Genomic DNA, 10,793 nt, shown 5'->3' on the forward strand with positions numbered 1-10,793 from the left:
GTCGAAGCTTTTTTATTTCTAGCTAGAGTCACTGAAGAGCCAAGTCCCAAATTTGTATTGCAGTTATGGATTGTGAGGAACCAGGGACCGGGAGAAAACAGAGGTGGCCCCGGGGAAGAGCTCTCATGAGAGTATAGCTCCACTAGCCGTTCCCAGCACCTGCCTCTGCAGTTCAAGGCCAGGGTGGGCGCTGAGGGAGGGTTGTGCATAGCTTGGGGAAAGGAGCCAAGGGCGAGCGGATCCCGCGCTAAACGCTCAGGCAGCGCTTTGCCGAAAACGCAGCGGCACTGAGGGCCCGGGACCCCACGAGGCTGGTCTGCAGCTGAAGCCTAGGACAGCCGCCTGAACAGGATGGAGTCTGGCAGCCTCCTGTGATCAGAGGGAAGATAAAATCCCGGCAAGGCAGGAGACCTGAGCCCCGGGCCACCCCGCCCAAAGCACGGCCCTCGTTCCCAAGGCCCAAAGTTCTGCGCGAAGGGAGGGAAATTTTCCTTTTCTACTAACTCAGTCCTCAAACGAAGGGGAAAAGAGTCCCGGATTAGCCGTCAGAAAATAAAAATAAGAACACATGAGTTGTGAGAGACACCTGGAGGATGTGTGTGGGGGGAGGGGTGGCAAGAGAAGGAAAACAGGTAAACAGCTCCCTCACCCAGCGCGAAACCAGCGGAAAGGCCCCCAAATCCAGTCCCAACTGACAGAGCCCTTCATCCCCTGCGCCCTCAGACACCCGTACCTTCTCCCACCCACACAGCTGGAAAACACTCGACTTACTTTAAATTTTATTTAAAATCTGAACACTCGATCATTTATTTCGTTTTGCAACCAAACAAGTAATAAATATTATTTAGCACTTTTTTCTTTTTACAAAAATAAAACAGATGATACACTCTCTGCGAGGGGCAGCGATCAGAGGAGAGATGTTATGTGGCGGACGCTGTGAAGCCCAATTACAACGCTGGCAGCGCCGAGGCGGTTTGCGCGGACGCAGGAAGCACGTGGAGGAGTTTGTCATTTGTGTTAAACGTGGCAAAAAGAAACCAACATAGAGGAAACCCGGCTTAGACTCGGGTAGGGCTGGCAGTCACGTGAGCATACAGCTTAGCAGCACGCACTTACCTCATCATCGATATTATATTTACACACCCAAGAAAGAAAAAATGAAAAAGCCAACAGAACCCCCAAATAACCAAACTATATTCACAGCAACAGCCTCCGAGTTCTGTCAAACTCTCAGGTATCAACCACCACAAGTGCCCCAGTCGGGTAAGGAACCCAACCACTTTGTGCTCGGAGACGAAAGGAATGGGGTGGGAGGGGGGATTCTATTTTAAAATAACTGAAAACACCCGCTCCTCAAATCGACAGTTTTAGGTTGTTCCGATCCACAGGTGGTTCTATACTGACCGTTTATAAAGTTAGTTTGTATTGTTGACAACGGGACGTGGACAGATTTAAAAACCACAAACCTTAAACCAGTGAGACAAGGAGGACTGGCAACGGCTGTCAAACGGTGGTGGGTTTACCAGATACTGAGACTGGATACGACTGAAGTGCTTCTGGTACCGAATGTCAGTTTCCAACTATCTCCTAGTCCCCGGCCCAGGCCCAGAGACGACCCTTGACCGCGAGGCCTGAACCCCACGGCCGCTCCGGGAGTGCTGCTCCCGGGAGTCTCCTACCCGCCAAGAAAGGAGGTAGGAGAGTAAGTCCCCAACGCTCCCCTCCCTCCCCATTGCCCCGTGAAACGAAGTGCAGCCCAGGCCGAGTGAGGCCGTGTTCCCCGGGAAATCAGTTTTTTGAATCGTCTCTTTTGGGGGGAGAGGAGGGATTGAGGAAGGAAGGGGTGCACATAGCGGTGCCCTCTTATAAAACGGTGTCTACGGGCCAGCGCCGTTTAGAGAGGGCTAAAACCAGGTCGCTCCACTCACACCCTACAGTTTAGTGCGCGCCCCCGGGAGGTGCTGGGGCACCTCGCCCCCCACCCTCAGCCCAAGGTCTGGAGCTTCTCCTCGGAACTGAGCTCCCAGGCCCCAGCTTCGGCCAGTCCTCGCTTCCCCTCCGCCTCCCGACCTCCCGCTCGTCAGAACGCTCCGGCGCGGGCCGGCTCACTTGGCGTCAGAGGTGAGGCGCGGCAAGCTGCCGGCGCCCATGGCCGACACGTGGTGGTGCGGCGGTGGCACCTGGCACATGCTACAGGGGCAGGGCATGCCGCCCCAGTGCTGGAAGCCGCCGCTGCCCCCGCTGCCGCCGCCCCCGCCACCCAGCGGGGCCGCCGCGGCTGCCGACGGAGATTTCAGCAGGCCGTGCGGGGGCCGAATGGAGCCGACTGACGACAACCCGGAGCCGGGCAGGGAGGCGCTGGACACCGCGGCGGCGGCTGCAGCAGCGGCGGCGGCCGCGGCCGCGGGAGGCAGGATGGGATGGTGCACCGCGGGATGGTGCGCGGCGTGGGCGGCGGCCGCGGGGTGCGCCGTGGCGGCGGGCAGGGGCGCTGAGTGCGCCAGGCCGCCGCAGGCTGACGGGTGGAAGCCCGCGTGGTGGCCGCCGTAGATCTCGCTCACCAGTCGCTTCATCTCCTCCAGTGAGTTGGTGAGCATGAGAATGTAGTTGCGCGCCAGCAGCAGCGTGGCGATCTTGGAGAGCTTGCGCACCGACGGGCCGTGAGCGTAAGGCATGACCTCGCGCAGCCCGTCCATGGCGATGTTGAGGTCATGCATGCGCTTGCGCTCGCGGCTGTTGATCTTCAGGCGTAGCTGCTGCAGCTCCGGCTCCGTCATCTGCTTCTTGTCCTTCTTGGTGGACGACGCAGCCGCCGACGACGTGGACGACGACGTGCTGGACGAGGACGACTTGAAGCCGCCGCCGCCCAGCTTGTCCCCGGGGTGCACGCCCGCAGCGCCCATGGCGCCGCGCAGCTCGGCGCTCAGCTCTGGCGGGCAGTCGCTCGGCGTGGACGAGGACACCGTGCCCCCTGTGAAGCCGCTGCCGCCGCTGCCCTTGCTCCGGGCCGGCAGAAAAAGGTCATCGGGCTCTGGCGACGACGGGCGGCTGGACACCAGGCTGGCGTCCGAGTCCATGGCCCCAGGGATAGTCGCAGCTTTCGCACGGTCCTCCCTCCCTCGGCCTTCAGAGCTTCCACGCACACCCCCTGAGGAGAGGAGAAGAAACAGGAGAAAGATAGAGACCGAGATCGCAGCACTAAGTAATGGGAGAGAGAAGCTGCTCTCGCTTGCACCGCAGTGGCGGGGTCCAGGAGCGGGGAGGGGAGTGGTCGCTTCGTGTCCACCTCGATCTCTCTGGCCTTCCTTCCAGGCGCACGCAGGTACGCATAAGAAGCCTGTTTCTTTCCCTCCCCACAACCTCCTCTCCGCTCTCATCCACAGGTTGTTTTATTCAGGGAACGGTGGACGTCCCTCAGTGAGGGTGGCATTCTAGAGGTTTTATGCCTTCAGTTAGGAATGAGGAGGCTGGATCTCCAGGGCTGGAATAAACGAGTGGCAAGTGAGAGTTTTTCTTTGGGGAAGGTGAGATCTAAATAGAGAAGTATTTATTTAGTTCCTCAAACACATCCATCTTATCTCCATCGACACCGCGAGTAAACACACGCACCCAGCGCCCGCGCGGGGCCCAGATTCCATGCGCTGCGCCCGGGGGCCGAGGGGAGCTCGCCAGCTGACTGTGACTTGGGCAGAAGGAGCTGTGGTCGCCCCGACTTCTCGCTTTGGGGAGAAAGGGATGCTGCGGTGAGTGTGACGTGGGTCAGAACCTCGAAACCACTCAGAACTGGCAGGTAGGGGCGGGATCAGGGTCCCCTCTATTGGAAGTTCCTGGGTCGTGGCCGACTTGAGGGGCATCTGTCCCTGGGATATAACACTGGGGCCGCTGGGAGGCGGGGACACTTACTGTGGAGGCAATTAGAGGAGCTCGTTCCCAAAAGCCGCAGTGGAGAACCTGGCTCCCGGCGCTGAGGTCGCGTCGGTCTATAATAAGCATCCGCACCTTTCCGGGCTCGGCTGGTTTTTATAGCCCGGTGGCGGCGGCGACCGCGGTGGCGGTGGCCACGGCGGGGGCGGGGAACAATGTGCGGGTCTAGGAGGGGCCTCCGCGCCAATGAACGGAGCCCGCGGCGGGGGGCGGGGAGGGGGTGCTGGGAAGCTGATGTCATCCGGGCTAATTCCGCTCAATGAAGCTCGCGGGTCCCGGCACACGCCTCCTCCAGCGTACAGCCAATGGGCGTCCGCGGCCGGAAGATTCTTGGGGAGGGACTGGAAGAGGGACCGCGGGGGAAGCGTGAGAGGAGCGGGGGGGGAGGAGCGCGGGCTCACCCGGGAAGCACAGAGGGCCGGTCGCGGTTGGGACCGCAGGAGAGAGGGAAAATTGTCAAATTTGTGTAAAAATACATAGTCAGGCTGGGGGATGGGGTGGGCTGGGAGCGCTGCAGACAACCTAAGCTGATACACGACGCGGTCAGATCTTTTGGGATGCGCGCGGGTAATCTTGGCGACTCAGGAGCTGGGGCTGGAGTCTCCTCCCTTGCTTTCTCTTTCTCTCTGGGTTCTGCGGCCGCTTGTGCCCATCATTTGATGGGTTTCACCATCACGTCGGCATTTGGGGCCCCCAATGTAAACGATGACATGTACAAATTGCCTGCTTTCTCCGCACTCTGGGCTCTGGTATAGAAGGTGGCCGCTGCCGTAGCTCCGCGGGCGGCCGGTAGCGCCCCCACCTGGGGGCAGGGCCTTGCCAGGCAGAGGCCGTGGAAAGAAGGAAGGGAGCGACTCCAGAACTGTTTTGAAGACATCAAAACCCTTCATAAAGTTGGGGATGTGTAGACCCAGGGAAGAATTCTTTCCGCACAGTAATCGCGCTAATAAGGGGCAGAGTCCAATCCAGAGTTAATCAATCCCTTACCCCTTATTTATTTACAGGGGAGCCCGATGAGAGTATTTTCAGCATCATTTTTGTGGTGGTCAGCACGACACGGGGTATGGGGCAACGTTAGTCTGCAGAAAGACTGCTTAGGCCTGGGCAAAGACTTCACGTTGTGCCAGACAGCGAGATCCAACCACTCGTGGCCGCGTTCGTACACGTTTTTCCCAGACCCGGAAACCCTTGACCAGCAGGAATTAAATCCGCCTAGAGAAGCGCCTGCGGTAGTTCAGAGGTACTGACACGTCTACCCATTTTATAGATGGGAAAATCGAGAGAGGGTGTCTGCAGCAAGTCTTCAGAAAAACTTGTTAACCCTTTACAGAGCAGCCCTGCCTGGCTGGACCGCAGACCGCATCGTTGGTGGGTCCTTACAGCAGAGGCGGCCGCGGGTCTCTAACTTTTTCCCTGAGCTGAATCTCTCACATCCATAAACTTGGAGTACAGAAATTTGTTTCTGCAGATCTCAGGACCCTAGGCCTTGGTACTGCATACTCAGAAATATACCCCAGCCCTCTCTGTGTCCTCTAGTTACTTCCGATATTTGGGAACTTTTAATTTGCATGTACGGCTTAAAAACAAGCAGATAAATAAACTTAGTAAGCAATTCGCCTACAAGTTAGCAAAGTTACAAGATAAGCAAATACAAAAAGAAACCCACAATATTGTTCCTAATTCCCTGGAAAGTTTATGGCAGAAAGCCCAGTGGGCTCTCTCCCTCGCCCCAATCTCGTGCCTTCTGGAGCATTATTTTTCTAATCCGCGTGTTTCCCAGCTGGCTCTGCAGCCATCCGTTAAATATGTATTTAAAACATGAAGAACTGAAGCGTGGAGATATGTCGTCCAACGGTTTTGGAGGATGACCCATAACCGTTCAATTAGGAGAATCTGTCACAGTGAAGAACACAGGGAGGGGAATGGGCATAAGGCAAGGCTCGGTTACTTGAGGATCATTCCTTTGGGCCTCCTGGGCCACCGGCAATGAGGACAATCGTGGGGGTGTGAGCACTGGGCTACCAGCCTGGGCGTGGACTTGTGTGCACGCCAGTGTATCTAATAAACACCAGCAGGCACAGCGAGCGCGCGCCTGGGTTGCAGCCGCTGAGGTTAGTCCAGCAGCCGGTGGCACGTGTCCCGGAGCCCGAATTCCTTCTTGTGTTACTTGCAACCGGTGAGGGTTCTGCATTCGGCGATCCGCCGGAGGGCGCGGTCTCAGGTTCTTTAAGCGTTTGCTCCAGTGACTGGAATTGGAAATAGGGGTGAAGACTGAGGGGGCTGCTCTGGTACAGAGCTAGTTTAGAGCCTGGGAAGGCAGAGTCCGGAGGCTGGAGAGTGGCTTACTCGCCAGGTTCCCGCGAGGACAGCCATAAGGACAATCCAGGCGCCAGCCCCGCGCTACCGAGCGGAGGCAGCAGTGGTGGCTATTCTGGGGCTGTGCACTAGGACCTCACGGTCCTCACTCCCCTCGCCCGGACCTCGGTCTGGCAACTCTGGACTGCATGCAGTCCCCTCCTCCAGGCAGCCTCCCCCAACATCCTCCTACCGCCAGAGTTGTTCGGGAAGTGGGAGCGGACTGTGTCCCCCTGGGTTCCTTTAGCTCAGGGACACATGGGTTGCTGGACACAGCTCGCTGTGTCCCCGAGTTCTCCTACCCCCTCTAGGAATAATCGGAAACTAGAGCCGGGCCACTGGCGCTTGCCCTTGCGTCCTGGAGGGGTCCCGGCACTTGTTCAGTTCTTGCGCCCGGCGCCTGGTGTCCACATCCTGGAAGGGCCCCCGGCACCGCCGTTCCCACCCGAGCGCGCAGCTGGGCCACAGCCCTTTGCCGCGAAATGGAGCGCTCACTTGCGGAGGCTAATCGGCCCTGCTCCGGGAGTTCCTGGCTGGCTCAGGCTTCCTGGAGCTGTCGGCCTCCTCCGTCAAAACGGAAGACGTGTTTTTCCCTCTCCTTTGTGTTTCCCTCCCACAAAAGGCCGGGTGCGTGTCGCGGCCCGCCTTTGCTCAGCCGCCTGGCAGCCCGGGAGGAACTTGTGCCAAAAGGACGGGGGCCGGCTAGCGCGGGGCTATAAGGGCGCAGACCTCCCATTGCTTCCCGGGTTCCTCCCCGGCCCTTCTTTTCCGTTCTTGCCTTTCCTTTCCCCGAGTTCCTGCGCACATTCAGGCAGCGTCTCGGCCCGGCTGCCAAGGAGAGCGGCGTCCTTGCCCAGGGCGGGCCAGGGCTGGCGGTGGGAGGCGAGGCTCTTGGCACCAGAAAAGAAAGAAAAGAAAAAAGCATTTCAGCCATTGCTCCTAGTCCGGAAACCAGAAGGAATGCGGAATGACCCCTTTTGGCGCCGAAACGATAAGACCCCCTCCGAAGGCAGAATTCTGCAAACAAATGACATCTGTCTCCCTTAAGAGACTCAGGTCCGGGAGTCGTCCACTGTCATCCCAACGTCCGGGGGCCCCAGCGCCAAGCACAGTGGAAATTGCTAGGTGAATACTTCTGAACGCACACACGTGCAAATGTGCACGTGGGCTGGCGTGAAACGTGACTGTTAAATACATGTAAATGTGGACAAAGGTGCGTATTTATTCGGTGTACACAATCAACCAATAGGTCTATAAACTAAAATGCTGGACCTATGGAGCTTTAGAAAGATGGGTAGCGAGCAACAGGTCCATCTAAGGACAAATGTGACCACTTAAAGGCGACCTATGCTGTGCCAGGCACTTAGTGGGTCATGACAGACTTCGTCTCATTTCATCTCTCAGTGACCCTCAGAGGGAGAGATTACATACACGAATGTCACTAGGGGGAAACTGACACAGAGAGGTGTGGACATTTGCCCAAGGTCCAGGGAGCAGAGTCGCAGGTCCAGGAAGGCAGCAGGTGGTGAGGGAGGCAGGCTGTGGGCATCAAGGTATCTTAGTTGTCTTTCTCAGCCTCAGATTCTCCTTCCTAAAATGGATTTCTAGAAGCTACCTGTAACCTCTAAGGGTGTGTCTGCTACGAGATTCCAAAGAGGGTGGGGAGGTGGAATAACATCCTCCCCTTGCAGTTCCTCTATTCTGCCAATACTCAAGGGTTTGCATAACTGTGAAGTGCTGAGAATCGAGCACCCCCCTGCTCTGGCCTGGCTTGGGCTTGGGTGTCAGGAGAGCCTGGGCCCGCGGAAAATCCTGGAGGAACACTCAGGAGCTTGCGGGGAGGGGGTGCTGCATGGGAAAGCTAAGAGGAAACAATAAACAAAAAAGCAGCCAAGCAAACCCCCCAAACTAATAGCCCTTTCCTCCCAGTCAACCCTTCCCTCTGGATCACCCCCTCATTCTGGTAAAACCACCATGACTGCCACCTGCCCCTAAGAATCTGCACCGTTGAAGTTAACCGAACCCCCCCCTCCCAAGTTTGGTGTGGAATGAAGTTGGGATAGGACTGGGGAGGGGACGGGGAACTAACTTTTATGACTCTCAGCTTATAAACCTTTATAGGAAAGGCACGTTGGTTCCATTTTACAGATGAAGATACTGAAGACTGGAGGGTTCAGCCTCCAGCCACCAGATCCCAAGTCCCACGGGACTTGTGGCTCTGTCCTACACCTCCATCTGCCCCCATCCTGTCTATGAAACACAAGGCACGCCCCTTTCTTCTTCAAGATTAATCTGGAGTGTGGGGGATCAGGGTGAACAATCTGGGGAGCACCGGTGAGGGTGCCGGTGGTCGGGTGGGGGCCTAGCGTGGTACGGACACGGGACCAGGGAACCCCGACCGAGTCTAAGGCTAAGAGCCTCGGGAAGAGGAAGCAGCGGGCTTCTGAGAGGGACTCTTCGAGACTACAGGTGACAGCTCTGCGCCTCAGGCTTCTCCGAGACAGCAGGTCCCTGCACTCTCCGACTCCTCGCACTGCGCGCCGCTGCGGGGTGGACGCGCCGGACCTGAGATGGGCTCAGGCCGCTGCCCGTGGGCTTCAGGCCTCGCCGAGCCACGGCGGGAAGGGAAAGGAGTGCGCGGCGAGAGAAGCCACCGGGCCCCGACCACCGGGCGATGGAGCGGCCAAGGACCGGGTAGGGCCGAACGTGCAGCCGGCGCGGGATTCCCAGCCACGTCTCCCGCCAGAGCCCCTAGCCGCCCACTGCGTTTGTGTGCAGCGGGAAGCTGGGACCCCGCGCGTGGGTGTGGGGCTGCCCGCCGGCGTCGCAAACTGGTCACCACGCAGGACCCGCGGACAGCAACTTCTGCCCAATGGGGACGAGCGGCAGAACTCTGGGCGCCCAACACTGGGCGCTCGGCCTCAGTCTTGGGTTTGAATAAATGGATGGGAAAGACAAACGCTCCTTCCCTTTCCGCTCCCTTCTTCTCGCTTCTGTGGGTCTTCAGCCCTCCCTTCTCCTTCTTTCTTATTCCTCTCCAATGCATCCATCTGAATTTGTGATTTCCCCTCGTTATTGAAATAGCACATGCCGGCTCGAGAGAGCCAGGAACCTCAGGTGGACCCCCAACGCGCCCGCCTCTCTCCAGACACTTGGGGTCTCAGGACCCACAGCACCAACACTGGCATTATGTGGTAGCTCCTTAGAAATACAGATTCTCAGGTCCATCCAGACTGAGTGAAACTGAGTCTGAATTAACCAAGGTGCCCAGGTGACTGGTGGGCACATTTGGGTTGGAAAAGTACTGCTCCAGATCTTTAGGGCAGGTCCTCAGGTATGCTCCTCTCCCCAAGGTTCTCGTGTCTTCCAGTTCCAGACATAGACCCTTCTGAGGGCTGACAAGTCTATTTGCTCGGGACTCCACAACCCCTCTCCAGCCATTTGAATAGCGCTTGCTCCCATCCCTTTGACCATCTGTTAAATAAAATTCAATAAGCATTCAAAGAACGGACAACTTTGAAATACAGAAAACAGGTCACCAGTAGTCCATCCTTCCTCCTCTCCACCAAGTTACTGTCAAGATTTTGGTGAAGGCCTTCCAGACGGTAGATAGGCTTTGTAATCTGCTTCTTTCATTTCTTAACGTCTCTTGGACGTTTCCCCACATTCACACGCGATCTACCTGACCACTTTTACCATTATAGGGCTGCACTGTTTGGATCCTCCCCTCCTTTGCCTGTGTAGTCCCGAAAAGCAGGTCAGAGCCGGAATCTCTGAAAAATGTTTCCACTGTGTGTGCCCTGTGGTGGGAGGACCAGGTGGTCAGGTCTCCTGGCTAACAAGTCAAGGAAGATGCCCCCTCCTGGCACCAATGGGGCTCTCTGCCAGGAGCTGGCTCACCTTTGAGGAGTTGCTCCCTTCAGGCAGGTGGAGTGAGAAGAACTGGTTCTCACTTTGCCTAGAGATGTGCAGGGAGGGAAGGGGGGAAGCTTAGTCCACCCGTCTGTGACTTGGATAGGCTCAAAGGAGAATGTTTATTGTGTGAGCAGAGCTTGCCTAGGCTGGGACTGTGGCCAGGGCAGAACTCGAGTTCTGTGATGTTGGAACATGCAGGCGTTTTAGACATTCAGTTTCTTTTCTCTTTTCCCCACTTCCAACAAAAAGATCATACACTTCTCGGTTGACTCTAAGGGTACGTCTAAGCAAAGAAGCCATTCTGTTCAGGCAGTATTTACAGTTTTCAATAAAAAAGGGAGGAAGAGGAAGATAAAGAAAGGAACCCCATCATATAAACTGGATTCCCTCTTCTTTGAAGCATGTTTTGCATAGGTACTATATAGCACATGCTTAAAATAAAACTTAAATAGTCTAAAAGGTGTTGATTAAAAGTAAGTCTCCTTGGGTACAATTGACCTTCCCCAGTCCCTCAGAGGCAACTATTGTTACAGCTTCTTGGGTATTTCAGAAATAGTCTTTGAATGTATAAAGTATACATGTAAAGATCTCTCTCTTTC

General features: G+C 56.6%; 1 protein-coding gene across 1 annotated transcript; it reads right to left on the reverse strand.

Annotated features, from left to right (window-relative positions):
• Positions 1 to 762: 762 nt before the first annotated feature.
• Positions 763 to 4,083, reverse strand: OLIG2 (oligodendrocyte transcription factor 2). Its single transcript, XM_019730204.2, has 2 exons — positions 3,904 to 4,083; positions 763 to 3,148 (listed from the first exon to the last, which is right to left on the reverse strand). The coding sequence occupies exon 2, from the start codon at positions 3,075 to 3,077 to the stop codon at positions 2,106 to 2,108; it is 972 nt and encodes a 323-aa protein (XP_019585763.1). The 5' UTR covers positions 3,078 to 3,148; positions 3,904 to 4,083; the 3' UTR covers positions 763 to 2,105.
• Between the last annotated feature and the right edge of the window lie 6,710 nt (positions 4,084 to 10,793).

Source organism: Rhinolophus sinicus, linkage group LG01, assembly GCF_036562045.2.
Source record: "Rhinolophus sinicus isolate RSC01 linkage group LG01, ASM3656204v1, whole genome shotgun sequence".
Lineage (NCBI taxonomy): Eukaryota > Metazoa > Chordata > Mammalia > Chiroptera > Rhinolophidae > Rhinolophus > Rhinolophus sinicus.

Excerpts from the sequence above, each read along its gene's own strand:
- OLIG2 (XM_019730204.2), bottom strand. The coding sequence starts at position 3,077 with ATGGACTCGGACGCCAGCCTGGTGTCCAGCCGCCCGTCGTCGCCAGAG.